Genomic DNA, 27,637 nt, shown 5'->3' with positions numbered 1-27,637 from the left:
ATGGCTGACTCTGGGGTTGCGGCACTCATCTCGCTTTATTGGCCGAGGGAGCCGGTGTACAGCTTCTGGGTCATGTGGCCAGCATGATTAAGCCGCTTCTGCCGAACCAGAGCAGCGCACGGAAATGCTGTTTACCTTCCCGCTGGAGCGGTACCTATTTATCTACTTGCACTTTGATGTGCTTTTGAACTGCTAGGTGGGCAGGAGCAGGGACCGAGCAACGGGAGCTCACGCCTTCATGGGGATTCGAACTGCCGACCTTCTGATCAGCAAGCCCTAGGCTCTGTGGTTTAACCCACAGCGCCACCCGCGTCCCTCATTATGCTCATTGTTATGTCCTGTAAATCAAGTTTGCCACAGAAACGAAGTTATTAGGTATTTCTTAGCTCCAAAACCTGGGTAGTTGTAGGTCTTTGACTGTTACTCTCCCCATCTGTTTCTTGAACCAGTATGAACAAATGATTAACCAATTACGCCTTTTCCCTCAGCTGAGGATGGTGCACTCCTTGGTAAAATAGAGAAAGTGCGGATACTTCGAAATGATCGTCGGGAAGGTGAGCATTTTGTTTTGAGACTGGAAAAAATTAAAGAATTCCAGGCAGAATTACTTTTGTTAACAGGAAAAACATGCTCCTGTTGCAGGTATGGTATGTAGAAGAAGTGAAATGCACTGAATAGAGCAGAAGAGGCAGCTATTTAATTTGATAGTCTTGTATTATTCTGTCTTCTGGCTCACTTTATAAATGCTCTCATTTCACAGTACTGGAGGCCTGGAGCCCTTCCTAAATCAACAGCTTCCTAACTATATAGAGGCTTTAGAAGTCAAGTGTGGAAAGCTGGTGGTCTAATTGCTTTCTTCTACTGCCATAAGTTAGAAAGACAGACTGTTCAGTTGAACCGCATTGTCGGTGCTCTTTATGAAACTAAGTTACAAGCAGTTAGAATCCCTGGCCTCCTTGATATCTGCAAAAGATTGTAAAGCACAAGTTGTTAAGCATTCAGAAGTATGTGAATTAATGTTTGTGTTTTCTTCCCTAATGGTAGGAGATGATTATTGAATCTTGCCTTGTAGGTGTAACATGTATTGTCAGAAAATTAAAAAAATGTAATTTGTAATACCAGCAGCAATAAAACCTTCAGCAGCATTCCAGTAGAATGAAAACTTTCAAAGTCAATGTTAATTTGTTCTCTGTGGATGGCTAGACCATGCTTTGTTATAATAATAATAATAATAATAATAATAATAATAATAATAATAATAATAATGTTGTTGTTTATTCTCTCCCCCCCCCCATCTGACTGGGTTTCCACAGCCACATTGAGCGGCTCTCAACAAAATATAAAAAAAGTGATAAAACATCAATCATTAAAAACGTCCCTAAACAGGGCTGCCTTCAGATGTCTTCTAAAAGTCAGATAATTGTTTATTTCCTTGACATCTGAAGGGAGGGTGTTCCACAGGGAGGGCTCCACTACCGAGAAGGCCCAGAAGAGTCTTTTCTACCCTAGACTCCTTTGCGAGGAAGGGTGAGCTAGAAATTAAATTAATTTATTGATTACATTTGATAACTGCTGTATTATCTACAAAATTCCTGTAACTGTGCAACATATACCCGAGGAGGCAGTTAAAAGATGGAAGGTATTTCCAGTTCATAGTCAGTAGTGGCATAGTTGCATCTGCAGGAACTTCTGATACAAAGTTTGAACAAATTCATCATTCATCATTCATCATTCAATGGCAATATTCTAGTCTTCTTGTATTCTGTGAAGTTTAAATGATGTTCTTGTGCTGAACTTAAAACTTTGTTTTCTTTTGGAGTTCATAACATGTATAGGTTGCTCACAAAGTAGCTTTAATGAAATGTTTGGCAAGATCAGGTAGAGGCGTAAATAGCATTTCATTATTCACATCTCTATTGATTCCTGAGCTGAAAAACTGCACAGGGTTCTTAAAAAAAAGAAAAGTCATGCATAATAATTGCACTATAAGATATTAAAAAGTATATATTGTAAGCTAGCCAAAAATATACAAAATCTTAGTTTGCAGCCATTGAGAAACAGAGCAATAAAATCAGTAACCTGTCATTAAGAGCTAGATATGATGATTGATTACTACTATCTTATTAACAGATATCTGCAAATATGACGGAGAGAAAGAGAGAAGTATAGTCAGCTGAGCTTAACAGTAAAATTATTACAGTGGTGCCCCGCAAGACGAATGCCTCGCAAGACGAAAAACTCGCTAGACGAAAGGGTTTTCCGTTTTTGTGTTGCTTCGCTAGACGAATTTCCCTATGGGCTTGCTTCGCAAGACGAAAACGTATTGCGCTTTTTTAAAAAAGCCGCTTGAAGAAGCGCAGTTGCGACGGACCGTGCTTCGCAAGACGAAAAACATCGCAAGACGAAAAGACTCGTGGAACGAATTCTTTTCGTCTTGCGAGGCACCACTGTATATTGATCCTGACAAATGTATAGATCTGTATACGCCCAAATGCAACACTGACTATTATAAGCTGTATGTTCAAAGGCAGAAAGAGTGGCAAGTTATTCAGACCACTGGGTAGTGGAAGGTGGGTTAAGGCACTGTGTTGTTGGGTTCGCTCATAAAAATTATAATAGCTCCTAAGTTAAGGAGATAGTCAGCTTTCGGTACTGCTATTGGATCATAAAAAAACATCTCTGAGAGAGCAGTATTAAAAAAAATAATCAGGAGAATATTATAAGAAGAAAAGTTTTCCACTGGGCAAATGAAACAAAAAGGTGGGAGGGAGTTGAAAAGTCCAAGAGGTAGTACCTCCAGGAGAGTGTTTTTGAAGAGATTTGTTGAACATGAAATGTGCAAGTAATTTTTAATTATATAATTGGCCTTTCCTAAGTTTTCCTTTATTTCTTGCTGCAGTATTTCGCCCCTGTATATTCCCTATTTCTGAAACATGAGCATCATTTTGACCTAGAGTACTGGTGGTTATCTGTTAATAATGTGACTGTTATTTATCCCAGATACCTTCCTTGTATAGTTATCATGACCTTGTACTACCAAAATATATAAAAAAATAATTTAAACTGGAGTTAATTTACAAAACATCCCATTGGTTTTGTTTAAACTGTGTGGTCTGTACAATTTTTAGCAGCTCATTAGTAGTGTTGTTCCCAGAGGCGTGAAGAGGGTTAAGGTTGTGAATATCTCAACGTAAATTATTCTAAAATGTTCTTCCTATTATCAGTTTTATAGCAGAGAGGGACTGCTTAACACATAAGAATTAGAGCTAGAAAGTAATGAGGATTCCACTAGAATGTGCGATTACATCTAATTACTACATCATGGATGTTTGTAGTCTTTTCAGTCTTTATATGAAGTGATGCACACATGGGTAGCTTATTAGATGAACAAAGCACAATATGGTGTAGAGAGAAATAAGCAAATTAAAAATTCAAACTGCAATGCATAAACTTCTGTGTGATGCTTGCAAGGCTATCTATCACACACTTTGGATGAATGTAAAAATGGAAACACTGTAAGATATCAAGGCTTATGTGTTTGCTGAAAGTTTTCCCCTTCCTCCTCATATACATTAGCCTGTGTTAGTGCTTCCAAGTAAAGTAGTGATGGGCAACATTTCACTTTAGGTTAGTTTAGAGCTGGACTCAGCAGATAGAGCTGTTTCCCCCAAGCAAACTAATAATTATGTTAATTCAGAGCTCAGCTGGGGCTGTTCTGTGCTCCTGTTGACATCCCTGGAAGTACAGCACTCTCTGATTCCCTAATTCCCCCCCCCCCCCCGCAGTCCCCTTATTATGGCGACTGCAGCTTTCCACTTCAGGAGCAATGATAACGGCGTGGAGAAAGGGAGATGCTCTCTTTCCTCCATGGTGCTTGGAATTTAGAATGCTGCTGCTGCTGCTGCAGCAACATCCCAGGTACCAGGGATGCTGGGAAAATTATGTTTCAAAATGTCCTTAGTGCTTAGGAACTTGCTACAGCGACACTCCTAATTTTCAGGCACCATGATGCGAAGAGGGGAGGCTTCCCTCATTCCGCTGCAACCTGTTGGCCCAGTTTGGAATACCGGCACAAGTCCACCAGATTCATGTTTCACACCAGGCAGTTGTGAATCTCAGTAACGTGATAATAGGAAAGCCGAGTGTGATTGTATTAGTCACGAGAGAAGTTTATTAGGATCGGGTCTAATGGGCTGTCTAGCTCACTGTCCTGTCACCCAACAACAGCCTCTGCTAGTTGTGACGGGCCAATGGCCATAATAAAGATCAATCCAAAAGCCTCTGCTAGATGTTGTAGAAGGTGTAAGTATAGCAGGATGATAAGTAAACTCAATTGTTTTGCCTTTTGTCAGTAGTCTGATTGTTTTTGAACTGAATTACTAAACTGATGGAATAGTGAGCAACAAAAAAAGAAAGAAAAGAAATTGGCTAATATGTGGTCTTGATTTTCAGGTTTGATGCGCTCTCGTGTGCGAGGGGCAGATGCAGCACAGGCAAAAGTACTGACGTTCTTGGATAGTCATTGTGAATGCAACGAGCACTGGCTGGAGCCTCTTCTAGAGAGAGTAGCTGAGGTTTGTTATGAGGAACATAGACTATTGATCCATAAACACTGTTTTGTTTGAATTTTGTGGTGCTTAAAATCATTTGTAGTGGCTGTTTTCAATCTGCATCTCATTTCAAACCGCTCTTCCAAAATAATTCCCAGTGTACTAACTAGCATGCCAATTTGATACAAAGAGTTGTGAACTCCTGATTTCATCCATGGATAGCGGTTTTTTACTGTATTGTGAACAACCCTGTGATCCTAACTCGATGAAGGGTGGTCTGTAAATGAACCAAATAAATGAATGAAATGAAATTTGAAAAAGTAGTATTTTAGGCAGGGAGATTTGTACAATTTGCCCCTCACATGATTAGATCAGAATTGTTTGTAAATAATCATTGATTTAAAATAAAGAATTCCGGAGGGTAGTTCTTGGTTTAGTAGGACACACAATTAAACCTAGCAATAGTTGACATGTCAGCCAACAATTGATTTGACCTCAATTCTGTTAGGTATTAGGAAAGTGTTTGAAAACAATGGTTGTATCACAGTGCCATATTACTATAGCATAGTTACACTTGGGATACACGCTTAACCCATATCAAGAAGCATACCATAAGACTGGGAAAATTGCAGAAAAGGCAACCAGTGAACAAGGGTTTGGAGGTTCTTTCCAAGAAAATGTAGTCAAATTCCTTTGTGTTATGCATTATTGTAAAGCTGATTATTTTAACAGCAGGCAAGTTTTGTCACTTCTGTTTGGTGTTACTTTGAATTCAGGAATTTTTAATATTATAATCAGCTATTGTTACAGACAGTTTGGAAATGGTTTACTTAATAACTGGCAATGATACTGGCAAACGTTATACAGTGGTACCTCGGTTTTCGAACGTAATCCGTTCCAGAATACCGCTCGAGTTCCAAAACATCCCAAAACTCAAAACAGAAGCCTCAAAATGGAAATCTCAATACAGTACAGAAAACTCAATACGGAACCCGCATTTCCTGTTCGACTTCCGAGGCGAGTTAAAAAACCGAAGCATTTACTTCCAGGTTTACAGTGTTCGAGTTGTGAAACGTTCATCAATGGAGGCGTTCAAAAACCGAGGTACCACTGTACTTTTATAGTAGCATTGGCAGTACTTTTTTTCTAGAAAAATAGGTGCCTGTATTTGCCATGAAGTTGTTACAGTACATACCACACTTTTTAATAATAATAATAAAGAGAAGTGCCGGTACTGTGTACCCTTGAGTACTCCTGAGTACCCCTTGGGGGGAAAAGCACTGAGTGTAGGATAGACAGTATAATAGGAGTAAGCATAATCTTCTTGTAATCATTACAACTCTTTTTAAGTCTTCAAGGGACATTGCTTATGTAGCCAAAACAGCACTACCATACTCAAGAGGGAGGTATTAGGAGACTCAGGGAGGAGGGAGCCCTGAGGTATGCACAAGTATAAAACATCTTTATTTTTAAAAAGTGCACATGTGTGCACTCACAAAGAGAGCCGGAGAGGAGGATGAACCAAGATAAACACGAAGGTGCGGGAGCTGGTGGATGAAGCTGCCCACTTGCCTCAAGACCTGCATTTTTACCATTAAGACTTAGAACTGTGCTAGTTCTTGGCTCTGCTGATTCTTGGGGGAGCAAGCAAAAGGTGGACGACAGAAGAACAAGCTGAAAAATACAGAAAGAGATGGGTTTGAGAGGCAAGTAAGGAGAAGGGACAAGCACTCAATGGAAGCAGAGGGAAGGGGGCTATGGAGTGAAGAAGAAAGAGGCAGGTCATAGGAGTCAAAGCAAGAAATGGAGGGCAGAGAAGATAGAGACAGAAGTGAATAGTTGTGTGTGTCGTACACAGGATCTTTAGCACTTCCTTGCCTGCTTGGCGATCATGCACAGCCTAGACACAGAGGAATAGGCCCCCACTCTTTTTCACAGGGCTCCCTGTGCCCCACAGCTACCTGGGGGCTCCTCTTGGTTGCCGTCTAACCTCCCTGGCACACATTTTATTGAGAAATAGCTGTAGGGTTCCATAATTAGCCCCCCTCTGCTTTCCTGAACACACCCAAACAGGTTGGACTGTTCCTTTCTTTGTTTACTGACCCATTTTATTTGGTGCCATCCCACTGTGTTGCCCTCACCCTTCCCCAGATCCTCATGATCCTCCTACCAGTTGGATTATTGGCCTTGGATGTGGGGGGAAATTACTTTCAAATCCCTGCTCAGATCCAAGGCTCACTTGAGGGTTCTTGATCAACTCATCTGCCTAATCTCCCTCCCAACAGATGCATTAGAGGTTAAACACTTCTTATAGGAAAGATAGAATACCAATAAATTCATGACTTTGATATAGAGTTCAGCTTTGAGACTATTGCAGGGCCAGGCTTGCACAAATTACTGTTGCTTGCCATGTGAATGGTGCCTTCAGTACCCAGGTTTACTTTTCACATAAATAAAGTATAGAATGAACAATGGGGCTTGAGGACATAAGGAAAACTTAATTATAGAGAAATATTTTCTAGCAAATACATTTCAAGGGAGGTATAATCAGAAAAGTAGATTGCCTTTGTATGGATTTTGTGACAATTTCCATCCATTTCAAAAAGTTTCAATGACCTTCTGTCTCTGAATATTTTACACTGACTCCACCCCCCTCCAAATATTTATTTTAGGACAAGACCCGAGTTGTGTCTCCTATAATTGATGTGATTAATATGGACAACTTCCAGTATGTGGGAGCATCGGCTGATTTAAAAGGAGGTATGTACCTTCACTGGAATATAGGGTCTTCCCGGGACCCCTAAATGTGAACACACCAAAGTATCACAACATACAGCTGAAATCGGAAAAAAAGAGTTGGGGTGTTCTTGTTGAATCAGGTCTTTTATGGCATAGTTTTGAATGAATACCTGTTAAGTTTGTTTGGTTTTTTTTTTTTAATGTTACTTTCTGAATTGAAAAATCTGATAGAAATGGTGGATCTTTATAATGACTTCACAAAAATGTAAGGCTATACTTAAGCCATGAAAACAGAAGTGTTCAGGAGATATAAAGTGGGATGTTTCTACCTCAAATTTAAGTCCATATATGCCAGAGTAGCATGCATGGAAACAGAATATACAATGCCTAGTTCTTTTGCTATTTCTCTCTGTTAGTTGATTTTAAATGTTGCATTTGTATGAACTACATTTGTGTGAAGTTTATTGCTGTAATTAGCTTTGGAGATATTTTGGAGAAAGCAACAAATAAAATAACAAGAACAAGAAGCAGAATGTTCAGTATATCACCACTCCTCGTAAGAGGGCTTCTGTAAACCTGAAACAGTTATCTTACAGTCCTGATCAGGTTTTACAAGGGCTGAACTGGATTTCGGGAAAGGGAAAAGGGAACAGAAAAGCCCTTTCACTTCCCTTCCCATATCCTTGAGGCCTTCCCCTCAAAACCATTCATGTCTTCTAGTTTCAGATAATAATTATGAGCAGGTGATGGTGACTTAATTTCCTTATGCAAGGGGGGGAGACTTCTTTATGGTGTTGTCCATTTTAGCTGTACAGTCATCTTGGTACACAATTTCCATTTAGCCTTAAAGTAGGTGGAACTTGTCTGATCAAATTGGGCTGATGCATCCATGTCAGATTACTTTCCTTAATCCTGCCAGCCCTTCAAGGTATCTTATGCTCGATGTTTTTTGTTCTTGCTCCAAAAGAGCCCCCTAATGCCTGTTCTCGTGCATACAACTTCTGGCTCAATAATAGCTGGGAAGCAGTTGCATTTATTCTACTGTTTGGATTAAGAACATTCTGTGCCAAATTGCTATTTGAAAAAGCATTTTAGTGATCACAACACTACAATTAGTGCTGTGTAAAATTAGTATGCAAAATGCTTTTCTGATGAAGGATCTAAGTACAATGAAAGTAAGTTGAGCTTGTATTTTAATTGGTATATTGCTTCTGATAGCCTACAGATCTGCTAAGCAGAGGAGGGCATATGAATAAGAACAGCACATGTATACACATGTAGAAAAAACAGTTGAGACTAATTTTGCTTCTATCATACTAATTAGCCTATTATGCACATTTTACCATTGGACTTCATTTTCAACTGAAATTCAGTGAATTATTCTGACACTTCTAACCAATTTCCAGTCCCCTTGTGTATAGTCTAGCAAGATAAGCAGAGTCCCTTAGCCTTAGGGAAATAAAATGGCTTCTTGTACAAAGTCTCAAATTACAGAAAAATATTAAAATGCTTCTGGACGGTGTTTAGGTATGACTTGGGAAATACATATTCCAAAAGTATGCTGCTTTCCTTCTGGGAAAATAAAATAATTCTTCATCAAAGGAAAGTTTGGAAATGCATAATGGTCTAACTTTTTAGGTGTCAGATATCCAGCAATTATAAAAGGATTATAAATTACACTGTTGTGGCACATTCAGAATATTCATTATTGCAATCATCTGGGGTAACAAGAATATCTGTCTCTCTAGTATTACATTTAAATTGTGCTTTTCCACCCAGGAGAACAAGTTGAAGAACATGGTTCTTCCCCTCCCTGCTTAACTTCACAACAACCCTTTGAAGTAGGCTAGGTTGAGAGTGTGTGGCTGGCCCAAGGTCAATCTGGGGCTTTCAACTTGGGTCTTCACAATCCTAGCCCTACACTGTAATCACTGATTCTTTGTTAGTTGAAGCTTGTCTGTAAGCTCCATATCAGCAGATTTTCTGCAACAGCTAACAGCTCGTCTCTGCGCATGTGGCCCTGGAGTTATGGTTAGTAGTTCCAAGCTATTTACAAGCTCCTAACCATAACTCCAGGATGCAGGTGGCTCTGTGGTCTAAACCACAGAGCCTAGGGCTTGCCGATCGGAAGGTCAGCAGTTCGAATCCCTGCGACGGGGTGAGCTCCCGTTGCTCGGTCCCAGCTCTTGCCAACCTAGCAGTTCGATAGCACGCGGTGCAAGTAGATAAATAGGTACCGCTCTGGCGGGAAGGTAAATGGTTTGCCAGAAGCAGCTTAGTCATGCTGGCCACATGAAGCTGTCTGCAGACAAACACCATCTCCCTCGGCCTATAGAATGAGATGAGCGCCGCAACCCCTGAGTTGTTCGCAACTGGACTTAACTGTCAGGGGTCATTTACCTTTACCTTTAACCATAACGCCAGTCGTTATGGTTGCAAGCTATTTCTGACTGTTTTTGCAGAGCAGTGGGAATAATTTACGTCTCACAACTATTGTCCTAATTTAGCATTAGTAATTGAACAAATGCACAGGGAAAAGCAGCCTTAATTTCATTCTGATTTCCCCTAGCCCAGCCAGAGCGGAGGCAGCGGTCTCTCTTGTGCATCCCAGTAATGGGCTCTGATCTTGGTCACTTTGACCCTCTAAGTGCACACAGAGAGGAACAGACAAGCCAGGACCTCTGTATAATATTACATCTTAACCTGGAATTGTTACCTCGGTCTGTAGCCATTATTTGTTCTTGGCTCGCTCATTGTGCTTTGTTGCAGCAAAACAACGTGGTCCCCGATTCATTCATAACACTGTTTCCTCTCTGCATCAGCAGAGAGGAAACAAACAACCTCAAAAGATGCATTTGTTGTTAAACCCATAGCTGTTGTTTACAAACCGCACATGGTTCCATGTTACGTGAATGAGCTGGAAATCTCATGCATTCTTCCTGTTCTTGCATTCTCCTGCACAACGGGACTTCCACACTGTTTAATTTAACTTTAGAACCCTTGCTTGTCATTACATGCAAACGAGAAACCATAGATTAAAGCAAACTTTTGTCTGTTTTAAACCATGGGTCCAAAAACTAAAAGAAACAAAATGTTGTAATATCCGATCTGCACTTTTGTAACTTTTTCTTTTCCCTCCCCACCTCCCCACTGTCTCTTAGGCTTCGACTGGAATTTGGTATTCAAGTGGGATTACATGACACCTGAGCAAAGAAGAGCACGGCAAGGAAACCCAGTTGCTCCCATAAAGTATGTTCCTGCCACCACCCTTCCCCTCACAAAACAATGTTGTGGTTCTTAGTAAGTGCAACTTTGAGTTACCATCTCCCCAGGTTATGCTTGGCAGACTGCTCTTGAATTACTTTGCACATCACAAACTCTAAATGCAGGAGGAAAGTCTTGCAAATTAAAGTCTCAACTTGAAATATGGCAGGCTGGTACTTGAAGTCAAATATTGCTCACTGTGTATTAAATACCAGAGCTTTGCTGTGGTAGTGATATTGAGTCATCTGAGACTTACCATTGGAAAACATAAAAAGGTATAACCTTCCATTTAAGGTGAGGTTGAACTGCCCGCAAGGAAGGAGAAATTGAAAACTGTTTTATGAAGCTTAGTGATTTTCTGTTGTGCACAACATACCAAGAAAGTAATATAGAAAATTAGTTAATACAAGACTCCTTAAACAGTAGGGGTCTCACAAAACGGATAGCGTACTAATTTAATTCATTCTTTAGTTGCTGCTTTACCCAAATAGCATAAAGTGAGCATACAAATTATTCTAGTGTACACAGTTTGATTCTTATTACTATTGAACTTTTAAACTATTAACTTCTAAACCAAGGATGGCTAACCTGTGAGCAATCTCTGGCCTCCCAGAAGGGTTTCTGGTGGGTCTTTGGGGACCCCCTCAATTTTTGCAGCTTTTTTATTATTATTATAATGGCACTGAGACTGTGTTCCTTGGCTGTTTGTGTTTTGTTGTTTGGCAGGGCTGAATTTCCTTTGTGCAGTCACTGCAAGAGGCAGCAGCCACTTCCTTTATTAAGAGCTCCTTCCTCTTTAAGGAGCTTCTGCAATGCTTAGCATCCTTTGTGCCAATGCCTAATGAATGAAGACATATGTCTGTTCCCTAGAGTAGTTGAAATCACTGGCTCTTGCTGGGCAGGATGAGCAGATATGGTTATCTAGCTCAAAAACAGATTTGCTATGATCTTGAAATAGATTGCTGGTGGTGCATCCTTCCCTTCCTTTCCTTTTCCCTTGCCAGCCCCTTCCCAGAAGGGAGCAGCACTCTGAAGCAAACAAAACATAACACAACCAACATCTCATCCCTTAGCCTTCTAAGGATGAGCTTCCCCCTTCCCTTGCATTCCGCACCCACTGCCTGCAGGGAGGAAGAGAAGATGCAAGTTTGGAATGAGAGTGGAGCCAGGCTGCTGAGACTGGTCCCAGCTGCACTTTGCATCTCCTTGGGATCAAGGGAAAAAATAATCCAAAAAAGGAAAGGTTGAACGTGCAAAGTGCAGTCCTTGTGGTTGCTGCTTTGATTTACCCCCCAGGCAAGGTGTTTTCCCAGCTTGACTCCCCTCCCACCTCAATTTGTGCCTGATACTGACAAGCTTGGTTTTTGTTTTCAGTTTAACGTGTTTTCAAAAACAGGATTCATTTTTAGCTTGGTGTGGTTGAGTGCCCTACACCCACCCGCCGCCAGAAATAAAATGGCAGCAGTCTGAACTTTACATGGCAAATGAGAGCAGCCTCTGGGGTGTGTGGTTTGCATGAGCTGGTGTGTGGATTGTGTGAGAGAGCAAGAGAGGGCTGTCCACACCCACTTTGGCCACACCATGGTATGTACCCTTCAGAGGGCTGGCCAAGGGTGAATAGATAGTCCTTGGGCCAAGAAACGGTTAGCCACCCCTGTTTTAAACTGTTGCACTGTGTGTGTTCCATGCAGATCCAAAATTTAGTTCTCTGCATAGAACGCTCTTTCACGGGATATCTGCCTTCACTTTAAATTAATGTAAATTTCCTTTCCTTCAGAATGATACACTTAAAAGTTGGCAGGGGATCTTCTACAATTCCAGTGGTCAGAGATGTGGGATTTGTGTGCCACATAAGTTGCTATCCCTCTCCATGAACACAAGAAGCAGAATAACCAAATGTACATAACTCATATCTAAGGCGAAGAATGTTTTGAGCAGAATATGCGTTATCCTGAATTTAAATCGATAAATGGGATAGATTTGTATGTTGGTTTGTAAAATACTTAAAGAACTTCAGAGGGCAAAGAGTTGTATTTTCACCTATCTTAAGCTATAACTTGCTCTAGGGCACATCATACTAATTTATGATAATATGCAGGAGCAGGAAGGAGCCTTAACAAGCCTTGGACTCGCACGCTTCTCCCCCACTTCTCTCTGCACAGTCCAAAGGAAGACTGCAGCAGAATTCACTTTCAGTTTGAATTTCCGCTTCTTGTATAATCTGAACCAGGGATCCTAGTGTCTGGCTACTTATGGTCTGTTTCAGAACAAGCGTGCAGATAACATTTTTCAATTTCTAGGAATAGCCACTTCTACTTCCAAGAAATCTGAGAAATGGTTAACCAGGAATCAGTTTTAACTGCATTAGTTACGTGATAACATGTTTCAGAGCGGTAGCATGTTCAGATAGCTAGAACTGAGCAAAATGGCCTATTTAAGGTGTGAACAGAAAATGCTTTGTTGATGAGTCTTCGTATCTGATTATCCTGTGCCAGTATGTAATGTTCAGTTTCCCTCTTTTATCCCTCCTGTCTCTTTAGAACACCAATGATAGCTGGTGGACTCTTTGTGATGGACAAATTTTATTTTGAAGAGCTGGGAAAATATGATATGATGATGGATGTATGGGGTGGAGAAAATCTAGGTAAGAATCTTTCTGCATAGAATTCTCTCTTGAAGAAAAGCAAATTATACTGTAATCTAATTTTTGTGAGTTCATGGCCTTTAGTTCACTGTCTGGAGTGGGTTAAAATGACAGCTAATACTTTAAGTGGATTATTGGCAAAAATTCAGCCACAACAGGGCTGCATTCTAAAATTAGAGCTTTATGTTGAAAAATAAAAGCTGAGAGGACTTCTTTGTACAAGGGAGAAGCAGACAAAAACTAAAGCGATTTTAGCCTTTAAACAAGTCATGCATAATTTGGAAACAACATTCTGTGTTAATTAAAATGTTGCAAAAGTGTCTCATTTAGCAGGGTTTAAAAAACGTTCCACACTTTTTAAAACTTAAAGTTGGGCACACACAGTTCATGGGTTTAATTTTCTTGTGAATACTTTAAGGAATCTATTGTAAAGTCGTTACTTGAGGGATGAGCTAATTAATTTTGATTATCATTCCTAGTAGACACTTGGCACCTTAGCCGAAGATGGATTGTGATTTTATAGTTCTATTACACCGTCAAATATTGATCCCACCCCATGCCCACTTTAGTTATTGGTCCTTATTTCAAGGTGTTAATGTAAGAGTCAAGAAATACGAATGTCCACATAGTTATGGTAGCCTATTGAATGTTGGAATTTAAACATTTTTAATTACCTAATTGTAAGTGGGTGGACATTTTAAATAATTTGTACTGATGACATAAGCTTTTCCTTTTTACTGTATTAGGAAAGAAAGGGAGTAAATTAACCTGATCCAAAATGGGAATTTGAGAGGTGAAGTAGCAGGTTTGCCGTAAGTGTTGACATGAGGGGCACATAAAAATAGCACAGGGTAGAAAGAACTGGAACAAAAGTAGCAATTTTGTTCTTATTGATTCTGAGGGAAGTGGTTGCCATCTACATTGCTGCAGTATATAAGAATATAGAAACCACGTGGGAGAGACAAGCTTGATTCTTGCACAGATGTGTCCCACCACCCCTGACATTGATGTGTTTCTTATCATTCATTCTTGCTCTTCTACTGTGATGTTGGTTCAGTGTGCACAAATTGCTGAAGCAAAATGGGATAATAACCTCAGAAGACTAGGCAACCGCACTGTTTCCATAGCCTACAAATCCATATTAAAGAACAAAAAAGGAAAGGAAATAAATGGGAAATGTTGATTCAGATATTCCTGCGGATTTGTGCATGCACAGCCCCTCTCCCATCACAAGTATTTCCTTTTGTCAATCAAGTAATAAAAACTCTCCCAACTCCCTTTTTTCAGGATACAAGAAAATCCCGAGAAATTTCCAGGGATTTAAAAATATACATACTGTGCATGCGTTGCGGGCAGTGGGAATGTTTGGAGGAACAGAGAACTATTTCTGCATTCTTGTCTTCTTCTTTTTTATTATCTATTGCTTGTTTCCCAATGACAGAGATTTCATTCCGTGTTTGGCAGTGCGGAGGGAGCCTAGAAATAATTCCATGCAGCAGAGTTGGCCACGTGTTCCGAAAACAACACCCTTATACCTTCCCAGGAGGAAGTGGTACCGTTTTTGCAAGGTAATGGTCAAGAGATTGCTTTAAGTAAACCAATGGAACCAAAGATGATTAGCTTATAATTAGCTGGCTGAGCTCTTTATCAAAGAGTAAAATGCTATTGAGGCTTTTAAAAAGTCTTTGCAGCTTAAACTACAGTCAGAATAACTAAATGAGCTAACCTTTAGCAAACATTCCCTGGTATGGGGCAAAAATTCTGTGCTACACTGGTGGTATAGTTTTTCTCCTTCAAAGACCAATGACATCAGTCGAAAAGGTTGTTGAAGAAAGTAACCATATTATAGAAAAGTGCTGGGATACAAAATCAATTTAGGGAATTCCGATATTACCAGTATCGATTATCAAACCAACCAACCATTGAAAATGTGACAAGTCCTAATTGTAGTTAGAAGGTTTAGAAGTTGATCTCACTGATACAGCAAATCTTTTAGAAGTTAATTTCAGGCCAGTGTAGAAAAAGCAAAGCTGAACACGACTAGTTAGGCCTACCTAGCTACCATGTTCATGGTTAGGAAGGGCAGTAGTCAGAAAAATGAAAGTATATTGCCAAATATTTGTGTAAGTACTTCCACCAATAATGTTTATTTTATTGCCTGTTAAGATAAAATAGAAGGTTTTGAATAAATTTCAGTGAGCATGAATCAATACATATTGAATTAATAAAGGTCTTTGGATTTCAGCATGTTTCTATGGCAACGACAAAAAATTGGGAATCAAAATGTAGCCGAATATGTCAGAGTTTTTAGTATAAAAGAGGAAGAGTGCACATATGCCCATATTTGGTATCAAGGTCCTTGGGTTAGCCAACACTGATCAGATGCTAAGTGTATCAGAAGTATAGTAGGACATGAGATCAAAATGAATCCTCAAACAATATTACTGGGAGCAATAAAAAGACAAATTGGAAAGGAACATGTCGTGCTACTTGTGAACATGTTAACCTCAAAATGTATCTTACTGACAACAGCACAGAAATCGGTTTTTCTACAAACGCTTGGTCAATGGAGAAGGAAGATCCTCATTTTTTTGAGCAAGATCGTGACCTAAAGGAGGGAAAGAATGAAACTTGTCTATTATTTTGGTTCCTGCAGCATCTTTAATGTTCAAGGATCTGCGGTACTCAGATAGGAAGGGAATAAGGACCCTGCCACATTAATAAGAGCAAAAATAACATAACATACTGAATTATATTTCCAGAAATACACGTAGAGCAGCAGAAGTCTGGATGGATGAATACAAAAATTTCTATTATGCAGCAGTGCCTTCAGCCAGAAATGTACCTTATGGCAAGTAAGTGTAATTACTCCTTTCCTATTGTTAGTGCGTTTTGAGATTGCCTTTCGGAGCTGGCCTGGATTTAAAATATTATAAAGTTAATGCTAAAAGTATCATTGACTATACAATTTCACATGTCTCCAGAGAAGGGCATCAGTGAAGGTTTCAGTCCCACCTTATGGTCAAAGATAAGAAAGATTTGAGGGAAGCTCCCAGAATCCAGAATTTTCTGCACCTAGCTCTCTCCCTTAAGGGAACTTTGCTTCCTGGCCTCTCAGGCTCCTCCTTGCTGCTCTAGTGGTAGTCGGCTAGCCAGAGAATGTGGCCTTAGGTGGCACTAACCAACCTGTAATCTGCGGAGCAACACAAAACCTGAAAGCCATTGAGGCTTCTGTAGGGGAAGCGGCAAATGGATGTGAAGCCGATTACTCTTATTATCTAGGAATGCCTCCTAGCAGCACTCAGACCTCCTGACTGAGGCTAGTGGCTGCCCCTTTCCTTATAAAGAGTGAGGGCTTAAGGATACTGTGTGACAACTCGCAGCGTTCCCTTTTAGAGGTTTTGCATTCTCCCCGGTCCTCTGAGGATGGGCAGTTTATGGTTTTGTGTTCTTGTTTTTTAACTCCTTCACCCTCCCCTGCATCCCTCTATTCAGTCCGTTCAGCCTTCTGTGCCCAATAAAATCCCTGTTTGAAGCGCTCTACAAACTGATTCTCAGGCTCCTATCTTTCAGCTTACTACTGACATTCTCACAACAAATACAGTGGTGCCCCGCAAGACGAATGCCTCGCAAGACGGAAAACCCGCTAGACGAAAGGGTTTTCCGTTTTTGACCTGCTTCGCAAGACGAATTTCCCTATGGGCTTGCTTTGCAAGACGAAAACGTCTTGCGAGTGTTCCGATTTTTTTCCGCTCCCCCCTTTTTCTAAGCCGCTAATCCGCTAATAGCCTTTTAGCCGCTAAGCCGCTAAACCTTTAATAGCCGCTAAACCGCTAATAGCGCTAATCTGCTAATAGGGTTGCTTCGCAAGACGAAAAAACCGCTAGACGAAGAGACTCGCGGAACGGATTATTTTCGTCTTGCGAGGCACCACTGTTGGCAGATACATATGTGGAGCTAAGGGGTCACATTACTGCTATCCTTTCTGACTTGCCTGTGGCAAAACCTACTTCTGTCTTGCCTTCACAGAACGGACAGTGTGATCAGTCACAGCTCCACAACAAAAGGGTCTCCCATCCACATTAAGCCTCCACATTGGGCTGAACTTGCTCCAGACTCCCGTAACCCTTTTGACATTTCCCAAGGGACAGCTAATATTTGTCCATTATTGCAACACCCTTCTCTAGCACCAGCGTTGGGCTCACTGGATCCCTTCGTTAACCCCGAATATGACCCAGGGGAGTGGAGTGAGGGATCTTGGGTGGAAGAACAAACCTCATACTTTCTATTTAACATGTTCCTCACTGAAGCTCTTCTCCAGCAACAAGAGAAAGAAGCGTTGGTTCACGCCTGAAAGGTAGTTCAGTGTTGCTGGGTGAGGGGCATCAGGTCTCGCCCTGTTTTTGGCTGCTGCAATTAATCACCATAGTTTATCCAGCTTAACATGCTTTTCCCATTTAGTTATTGTTAGGGAAGTGGGCATTTGTTCTTTCGGTGTATGTTTCTGTGTCTTGTCTGAGCAACCTGTTGGAGCTTGGCTAGGACTCTGGGAGCTTTCCCTCAAGTTCTCTTTTCTGCCTTTGACCACAAGGTGGCACCCTGAGTGATGCTCTTCGTCCAGCAACACAGAACTACCCTTGAGATAGGAACCAATGGTTCTTTTTAGATTGTGCCAATTTAAATATAGCTGATAAACACTGTTTCTCTCAATAGTATTCAAAGCCGAATGGAGTTGAGAAGGAGACTTAACTGCAAACCATTCAAATGGTATCTTGAAAATGTGTACCCTGAGCTAAGGTGAGTCATCTATTTTGGACAAATGATGTTTGCTGTTGCTTTTCAGCAAATTGGGGAGTGGGGACGATGACTATCCTTTCCTCATTTAACTTTTATTTTGTGACTTTGGTCCATCTGTTTTAATACCTTCAAAATGCAGCTTGTACATCAAGTGTGACAGTGTTGCTAGGAATAGGTTTGCTGCTTTTGTAAATCCACATAAACTAAAAACACAACACATAGCATATACATGTTTGTTTATTTATTTTATTTCATTTCTATCCTACCTTTCATCTAAGGCAGGCTTCCTCAAACTTGGCCCTCCAGATGTTTTTGGCCTACAACTCCCATGATCCCTAGCTAACAGGACCAGTGGTCAGTGATGATGGGAATTGTAGACTCAAAACACCTGGAGGGCCAAGTTTGCCTATGCCTGATCTAAGGAGCTCAAAGTTGTGTCCTGTACTGTTGGCCGGGACGGAAAGCAAAGTTGCCTTTCTGCCATTTGGCCTAGGCTGGAATAGGAGGCTGCTTCAGAGGCCAGCCGCTGCTTGCCAATCACAAAAGCTAACATTTCATGTCCCTATTCCCATCTGCACCTAAAAAGCAGCTGAAGATTGGAATATACAAACCCAGATAGCTTACTAGACTGGGCCCCAACCACAAAGTTTCTGGTTCAAGCCATGTATTTCCCATACTATATAAAAGTCACATGGATAATTTTTTTTCTTCTGTGTGTGGTCACTTCTAGGGAAATAATCTGGAACTCCTTATTTCTTATCAACTCCTTATTTCATACTCATAATTACTAAAGTAGATAGAATCTCTGTTTTTCCTATTGTGCATATAAATGTGAATTTAACAGGGTGGGGTGAAAAGACATTGAGGAATAACTAATTCATGTTTAGTTAAGGGAGTTTCTGCCCTGACAGTACTTTAAACCAGATCAGTGTGAAGTAATTTCTCATCTCTTGTCAATTGTCATTCTGGATGCAGTTCAGTTTATTTTAGCTGCTTCATCAGGTGTGTTATGGGGAGAAAGGGATTTGAAAGAATATTTTGAATGCCTCTATTAAAGGATACAAGGCAGAGAGATGCACAGCACATTGAGTATTTTTCTGCTCTCTGCTGTACCTCCATAACTGTGTTTGAAGACCTGCTTATTGGAAAACTTCCTGTGGTGCAGTTGGCTGCTGTTGTGTCATTTATCTTCAAATCCAGGGGAATTTAAAATGCAGTTTTGGTGGAGGCTGAGAGAGCTACCAACAGGAAAGCTCTAGAAAAGAATTGCATTGTGTTGCTTCTGAATTTTACTCAAACATAGAGTAGTTTTCAATATTGACGGATATCTGGAATTCTAAACTATTTTGTGGTGTTTTACTTTTCAGGGTACCTGATCACCAAGATATAGCTTTTGGGGCCTTGCAGCAAGGAACCAATTGCCTTGACACTTTAGGCCATTTTGCAGATGGCGTCGTTGGTGTTTATGAATGTCATAATGCCGGGGGAAACCAGGTTAGTAATCACAGGTTCATAAGTGGCAATAAATTAAATTCACTACATGTTAGAAACAAGACTGATGGGAAAATCACATTTTATATTCTTTATCACCCCAAAGAAAGTAGGTTTATTACTATATTACTCTTTTAAGTCTTTTAGACCTGCCTATTTGGAAATTCATTGTTAAATTGTGTTTTCTCACCTTTCCTTCTGACGTTTGCCAAATATGGCTTTGTGGATTTCCGTTTGTGTTAAGGAGATATGACACGACAAACGAAAGGATACTGGATAATTTAACTTTTGTGGGCTGTAAATAGGCTTAACTTCTCATTGTTTGTGCAGATACAGAAACTTAACATATAGGCATTTGAAGTATTACTTCATCCTTCTGAGACTTGGCCTGCAAGCATTTTTTTTTTCATGTTGAGGATAAGGTGGGTGAATGAATGGGTTGAGTGTATATGCGTGTGACAAAGACATTCTTCCTTTTAGAACGCGGATTTCCATTAAGAGCTCTTGAACCTCAGGGTTAAACATAATTAAACAGCTACCAATGAAATGGTGCCTTAAACGAGAGACACAAAGCTGACATTTTCAAAATTCATGCCTTTTTGCTTCACTTTGAGATGATGTGCAGAGGTGATGTCAATAAACTTACGTATTTATTTCCACATCCCAATGCCATGCATGGGGGATAGTTTGGCTGAGTGAAAAGAAATAAAATATCTGGCATGGCTACAGGAGCACAAATTCCCTAGGCTGAAGGGGAAGTGGAGTGTGCCCTAAACTGAATCCAGACAAAATAGCCTGGATTCTGGTACACAACAGCCCTCAAGCAATGGATGTATTAAGTACCTGCGGTCATCTTTTGCAGCAGAGTTGCAGTCAAATTGTTCTCATCTTGCAACTTAGCGCTGTAACTTCAGTTGCCTTTTCTCCCTTGGCTTGTGAAGGTCATTGTTTGGGAATGGCTCCATCTTGTGGTCAAAGGCAGGAGTGGAACTTAAGGAAAGTAGGCAGCTCCCACAATTCAAATCACTTTTTTTTCAAAGCAGAATGCTTACCTCTAGCTCCTGGCCCTTACTTCTCCTTAAGCTTGATAATTTTATCTTTTTCTAACTGCAGCCATTCATTAAATGCCTCCTCCTTGTTCCATTCTCCTCTTGGCTACCCATGCTGTCTGCAACTCAGAAGCCCTCATTCTCTGCAGCCCTTCTTTCCCTCCAGCCTAGCCTGCTGTTTTCTTCCACAGCCTTTTTTCTACATTTGTTTTGCCTCAATCCTTTTCCACACTGTCTGTCTCCCTCCCTCCCCATTCGCTATGAGTGTTGCTCCATTTTGGAAATACTTTAAGCTGCCCCAATAGTTGAGGAGCGAGTCTCCACTTAGGCGTGTCAGATCATGTGGGAAATAAAATTAAGCTGATGGAATGAAAACCAAGAATAATTGTTCGTTAAACATACAACCTTCTACTTGGGAAAGATATGCTTGTAATACCCTTTAACATCTCATGCTTCACGTAGTTTTTCAGTATTTTCATTCAGGGGCTGACTTGCACATTAATCATTTTAAAACACTGTTACCAAATGGCTTCTTTGCCAAACCCCATTAGTTAAGTCAATTGCTCAGTGGCGTCTTCGTCCTAATCTGACTCCTAGTACAATCAGATTTCAGTTGCTGCCACTTCCCAGAAGTAGGCTGCATGTGTCTCTACTGAAAATGAAGTGGCGCTGCTGCAGTTCTGCATTTGAAATATGCCTATGGAAGAGCTGGGTGCTTACAGTGTAGTTAGCGGAGAGGTCGATCTTGATCATCTCCAATAATGGGAAATTGCCCTTCAAGGCAAGTTGGAGATGGAACGAGACCCTCAATATGCATTGCCTATGTGGGCGATAGTAATCAGAAATGGCCTGGTGTACATGCTGAAAGGGACGCGGGTGGTGCTGTGGTCTAAACCACTGAGCCTCTTGGGTTTACCAAATGGAAGGTTGACAGTTCAAATCCCCACAACGGAGTGAGCTCCCATTGCTCTGTCCCAGCTTCTGCCAAACTAGTACTTCAAAAGCACACCACTGCAAGTAAATAAATAGGTATTGCTGCGGCGGGAAGGTAAACTGTTTCCGTGCGCTCTGGTTTCCGTCACTGTGTTCCGTTGCACCAGAAGTGGTTTAGTCCTGCTGGCCACATGACCTGGAAAGCTGTCTATGGACAAACGCCGGCTCTCTCAGCCTGAAAAGCAAGATGAGCGCCGCAACCCGATAGTTGCCTTTGACTGGACTTAACTGTCCAGGCAATCTTTACCTTACATGCTGAAATACAGGTTTTATAAGAGAGATGGGTATAAAATGTCACTGGCAGTTCAAACGTTGTCTGTGAGTCTTTCCTGTTTCTTACTTTCTTAGGGGTGAAGCAAAACCTTAAAATTCATTCAATACATTTAGGTATTCCCAGAAGGTAGGATCCAGCTGTATGATGTTGTGCTGTACTGCCAGCAGAGGGCAGTATAGGACAACTCTCTCCAGTTCATCTTAAAAGCAGTATTGCACTTCCAGATTCACAATTCCAGGATTGATGTTGGATTCCAAAGCACCATCTAAAATCATTGGGGCAGAGTTCTCAAATGTTTCTCCCTAGGTAGAAAGAGAGAGGGGGGGGGAATATCAGCAATTTGCATTTCATAACAGACACTTCTGTCTTTGTAAGAGCCTTTTCTCATATTAGAAGAATTTTGTAACTATCAGGTAAATGAAATGTTTTGCAAGCATTCTGCACGAATATAACTATGTGTCATTTCCTTTCTGTTGCAGGAATGGGCCTTAACAAAGGACAAGTCAGTGAAACATATGGATTTGTGCCTTACTGTTGTAGACCGAGCTCCTGGCTCACTCATAAAACTTCAGGGCTGTAGAGAAAATGATGGTAGACAGGTCAGTACACAGAATACAGCCATGTGCAAATAGGGCTGAGAGCACACCAATATCATGTGCACGCTTGTAGATATTTATTCCTCTTCCCTGTGCCTTGTTCTGCCACCTACCTTTCCATAGGATATTATATATGTCTGCTGGATTTCTGGCAGTAGAGCAGTGTTGGGTTTGTGTTATTGAATCACTTTGCCCATTGAATTGGCTGCTGTGAGACTCATAGTAGTAGTAGTAGTAGTAGTAGTAGTAGTAGTAGTATACTAACATGAGTTTGACCAAACTGCAGGAGGCAGTGGAGACAGAAGTGCCTGGCGTGCTCTGGTCCATGGGGTCACGAAGAGTTGGACATGACTAAACGACTAAACAACAACAGTCGTAGTATAACGCCCTTCATAAGTTGATCTTAGGAAAGTTCACAGCATATAAATGCAACATAAAACAATAAATACATAATAAAAACAAAACAATAACCCCCTCAGCCACTCCCACAAACACATCTTATTATTATTTATTTATTTATTTATTTATTTATTTATTTATTTATACCCCGCCCATCTGGCTGAGTTTCCCCAGCCACTCTGGGCAGCTCCCAATCGAGTGTTAAAAACAATACAGCATTAAATATTAAAAACTTCCCTAAACAGGGCTGCTTCCAGATGTCTTTTAAAAGTAAGATAGTTGCTTATTTCCTTGACATCTGTTGGGAGGGCGTTTCACAGGGCGGGTGCCACCACCGAGAAGGTCCTTTCCTGTAACCTCACTTCTTGTAATGAGGGAACCGCCAGAAGGCCCTCGGCACTGGATCTCAGTGTCCGGGCTGAACGATGGGGGTGGAGATAGGATGTTATTCAGCCAAAGGCCTGGTTGAAAGGGAATGTTTTTGCCTGGCGCCTAAAGGTATATAATGAAGGTGCCAGGTAAGCCTCCCTGGGGAGAGCAGTCCACAAACAGTAGAACTAATGGCTGGCCTTTCTTACAGCAAGCTGTCTAGTGTAACTAAATCCTTAGGTTTCATTCACCTCCCAGCATTTAATCTCCCACTCCAGTATACCAGGGGCTTTCAGCTTCCGTTTGGGAAGTTTGCATGGACAATGCTAAAGGAAAATTTACAGCCACAGCGGGTTTGCAAAGCAAATTTAACAGTAATGACTTTAAGGAGTTGCAATTATTTGCTGTAAGGAAAATAGATGGTAGACAAAATAACCCTAGAAAATAGTGGCTTTTAAAATCAACATTTCTCTAAGTGGAATAACTTTTTAAATTTTCTTCTTCTTCTAGAAATGGGAACAAATTGAAAGCAACGCGAAACTGAGGCACGTGGGCAGTAACCTCTGCTTAGACAGCCGAAATGCCAAAAACGGTGGTCTGACGGTTGAAGTCTGCAACCCCTCGCTATCGCAGCAGTGGAAGTTCACACTGAACCTGCAGCAGTAGTAGGGCTTGCTCAGGAGGACTGTTCCCCTTTCCGAAACCTTGGGCAACACTTTGATTGCATTACTGATACTTTATATACCTCAGTATTCCATCTTTGTCTGAAAGTAGGCGACAAGTGAACAAAAGGGAAGCAAGTGAGCTGGGGACCGTGCCATTGCCTGGTCAGACGTAGCTGCTGCACGACTCGCTCCCTTCCACCGCAAAGGCTCACCAGTTCCTTTCCGGCATCAAGCTAAATCCTTCCACAGCAGATGACTAAGATTCCTAGGAAAAACAGATGTACAGTAGTAGGAAACTGCTTTCAACACACAGAAGAGGGGGAGGGTGGGAGAGAGGGAGGGAGGGAGGGAGGGACTGATGGGGAGGGAAGCAAATGGTTTGGAGAAGATCATTGGCAGTCTCCATTTTACATAGAAATCAGTGTTCGTGGTTTCCAGAAATCAAAGCATTTTGAAGGTTTTTGCCATGTGTACTTGGTATATTTCACCATGGACTTTTCTATGACAGAACTCTTAAATATAAACATTATATATGTTTATATATAAATATATATATATAATATATATTGTCGAAATTTTCAACTTTCTATCAATTTTTCATCATCCTGTAATTTATCCAAAAAACAAAACAAGACAAACAGAACAAAGAAAAGCAATTTAACACTTTTCTGGGAAGTGGACTGGACAGTTGGTAGAAGAACAAAACTTTGTGAAGATGCAGGTTTGTGCTGCTGAGTTGTGTTCATGCAAACACTGGATGTTTCTGCTTTGTGAAGTGTGCCTATTTTTTTATTTTGTTTTTTGTGCTTCCTCCTGGGAAATGTTGGACCTCTGCAGAGGAGGGTGATCAAATGGCAGAAAGGAGCTTGCACGCTTCATCTCACCAGCATTGTCACCTCCAGTTGGGGAATTCACGCCATGTGCTCTGGATATCTATAAACTTGGTATTTGTATTGGGCAATTTGGGGCTACTTAAAAAAAAATAGTTTGGCCTTCTTAAAATAATGCAGCTAGGAGGGTTTGGTCTTCAGGTTGTGTTCTTATCAAGACGTGCTTCTTTTCCTCCTTTTAAAAAGTTGTCTGACAGCACAAGATCACAATAGCCTTCTCGTGGAAGCATGGGCAGCTACCTACTAAATATCAACATTTCAGCTGTTACGCCTCTGCTTTTGGGGGGCAGGAGTTATCATGGTCTGGGTTTTTTCTTTACACCTATGTCCTGTTTTAAACTGGTGCTTCAAACTTGGCTGGAGGAAAATGTTCTGAATGCATTGGAAAGAGCCATTTCAATCCAACTGCTGTTTTTATATCAAAGTAATGTCTGGGGTTACTCTGATGTCTTTGCCTGTAACCCCCCCCCCTTCTTAAAAACACAGTTTATGTAAGATTTTAACGGTGCCCTCTGGTGATTACAAAGGACAAAGACAAATTATTATGCAATCATGTTTTGACAGTGTTCTCTTCCAGCTACATAGGTCATAAGAGTATTCCATAAACTGTATTTTCCCCTATAGCTGCAGTATTTTCCACAAAATTCTTCCATTGACACAAAGGCTTTGACATTTGCAGTACCGGTTTAAAACAGGCTGATAAACTGTTATATGACATGCTTGTGATCTCTGCAGGTAGTATTCACAGATGTCATATGAATTCTACATGGTTTGAATCCACATTGCTTTTTCCTTGAATGTGGATTTGTGCATATAATCCTCTTCCAGACCAAATTTCCTTCTCCCACACTGCAAGTTCCCATGTATATCCTATTTACATACGACCTTGGCAACAAAGAGAGAGAAACTTTGGACTCAAGTTTTTCAAGATTCGCTTTATTTTCAGCCACCCAACACCTGACATGAAAAATATTAGTGACGATGAAGATGGTGATATTTTAATATTTGAGGGACTATGCATTCAACTCACAACTATACAGCCAACTGGTTATGATCCAGCGCTTCTGGGAAAAGAACTTAATGAAGGGGAGCTAAAATATTAACATTTTTTTTCTTGTGATTTAAAAGCTAGCAGGCAAACCAGCTGCTGTTTTCTGAAATAATAGGAGTTTGCTGCCTTGACTGTTAACCTAACCAGAGTTGCTAGTAAGTTTTATTAATAATATCTCCCCACTCCAGAAACTCTAATGTCGTCTATGTATTATAAAATGAGAATATGTTCTTAAAATTCTAGAGATCCTACGCAGACAGTATCTCCATGCTGAGACCGCAAATTGTGGGTGATGGATGAGAATGGAAATATGGTAATGTGGAGTTAGCTATGTTTACATGACACAGTGTGCCAAAGTTATTTACTGTGACTTCATCCTTTTTTAAAGTCTATGGATTTCTGGTGCTATGCACCAACGACTGCTGCTGCACAGATCCTCTGTCAGTGGGGTGTACTAAGGGGCACTGTGTGAAAACCTTTGACATGAACGGAGGGTGTGCAGTTGCAGTCAGTGGCAGATATTGACCTTGGGTATCAGAAGTAGCCAACATCTCTCCCCCACCCCCACCCCCACCCCTCTTCCTTTTATAATGAATCACTAGGAGACTTGGAAACAAATTGCAATTCTATCTCTGTGCTAACCTTATCTGAGTGTCTTCAAAGCAAAAATGATGGGGGTACATGTGAATTTTGTTTTGCAAATCAGATGTCATTTGGAAACTGTCATTTCAGTTGGTTCTTTAAAATCTGCTGTACAGAGCTTGTACTTTGTTCATTTTATAGATGGAAACTATCCTTGAAAAAAAAACCCTGTTTGTTTAACTTAAGGAAATAAATACTTTATAGATAAGATTGCGAGGTTTGCTGCCATTCTGTTTTTGTGTACACTCAGGAACTGGCCCCAGAATACATGAACTTCAGCTAAGACCACTTGATCTCCTTGGCTAGCCAGCATTCTTACAGTGACTTAGTTCGGACATTGCTTTTAACCATAAATTAAATTCAACTATGGTTTTAAAGTGAACATGTGCAGCACTCCTCCACATTGCTTCCTTTCCTGAATGGAGTGAACCAAAAGAGGCTGGATTGCCATTACATGTGAACCTTGTGGGTGGCTTCTCTCCTAACAAGCCATGGTGGTATGTTTGTGTTTTGTTACACAAGTAATAAACTACAAGCACGAGTCTGCATATTTAAAAAAGCCAGTTCCTGGTTTGTTTCTTCCATGCGGTGAAGGAAGGTGTGTGGAAGGCACATCTGCAGGGATTTTTGCACCAGCATGCTGCTCATTCACACGAATCCTAAGTTTCATATAAGCTGTACCTTAATAGAGTGTGCAAACCGGGCCTGTGTTTTTGTAAACCAATTTTGCAGATCCAAAGAATGCTTGAGGCAATTCCAGTCGGGGAGGTGCATCCGTTGGATTTGGTTTTTGGTTTTCACTTTCAACAGCAAACCTTCACGCGGGATCTGAAACCGCTTCTGAATCTCCCTTAGAGTCGGTGGGTGTTTGAAAAACACCAAGGATGCTTTGAATTGGTTTGTGGTGCTTTGGATTCGATTTCATGGATTTGTTTTATGAGTTACTGAACATAGAAGGCTTCCACCATACCCACTAGACAGTATTGTTGCATCTAATGTAGGTTGAAGAGGAAGCTGACTTCCTCACCAGAAACATTCTATTTCCACCTCCTCCAATTCCTGGCCATTTCTACTAATGTAATACTATATTACTATCTGTAACAACTGCTGAAGTTCATCACAACTTTGAAACAGATTTCAAGTTGTGTAAAAATTTGCCTTTCTTTGCTCAGGACAACTTGGGCTCCGGAAACTTATCTCTCCCCTCAACTTTCACATCATGCC

At 40.8% G+C, this 27,637-nt stretch overlaps 1 protein-coding gene across 1 annotated transcript in view; it reads left to right on the top strand.

Moving 5' to 3' along the window:
* GALNT2 (polypeptide N-acetylgalactosaminyltransferase 2) overlaps positions 1-26,624 on the top strand; it is a 69,448-nt gene extending 42,824 nt beyond the window's left edge. Inside the window, exons 6-16 of the mRNA XM_083496894.1 lie at positions 489-554; positions 4,453-4,574; positions 7,223-7,310; positions 10,451-10,538; positions 13,094-13,197; positions 14,639-14,765; positions 15,960-16,052; positions 17,911-17,994; positions 19,362-19,488; positions 22,281-22,400; positions 23,676-26,624. Of these exons, the coding sequence (XP_083353020.1) occupies positions 489-554; positions 4,453-4,574; positions 7,223-7,310; positions 10,451-10,538; positions 13,094-13,197; positions 14,639-14,765; positions 15,960-16,052; positions 17,911-17,994; positions 19,362-19,488; positions 22,281-22,400; positions 23,676-23,831 (1,175 nt within the window). The 3' untranslated portion in view covers positions 23,832-26,624. The remainder of the gene's footprint in view (positions 1-488; positions 555-4,452; positions 4,575-7,222; positions 7,311-10,450; positions 10,539-13,093; positions 13,198-14,638; positions 14,766-15,959; positions 16,053-17,910; positions 17,995-19,361; positions 19,489-22,280; positions 22,401-23,675) is intronic.
* Positions 26,625-27,637: the final 1,013 nt, after the last annotated feature.

This window comes from Podarcis liolepis, assembly GCF_965112155.1.
Source record: "Podarcis liolepis genome assembly, chromosome: 3".
Lineage (NCBI taxonomy): Eukaryota > Metazoa > Chordata > Lepidosauria > Squamata > Lacertidae > Podarcis > Podarcis liolepis.
This window is presented reverse-complemented; position numbering and strand designations above follow the sequence as displayed.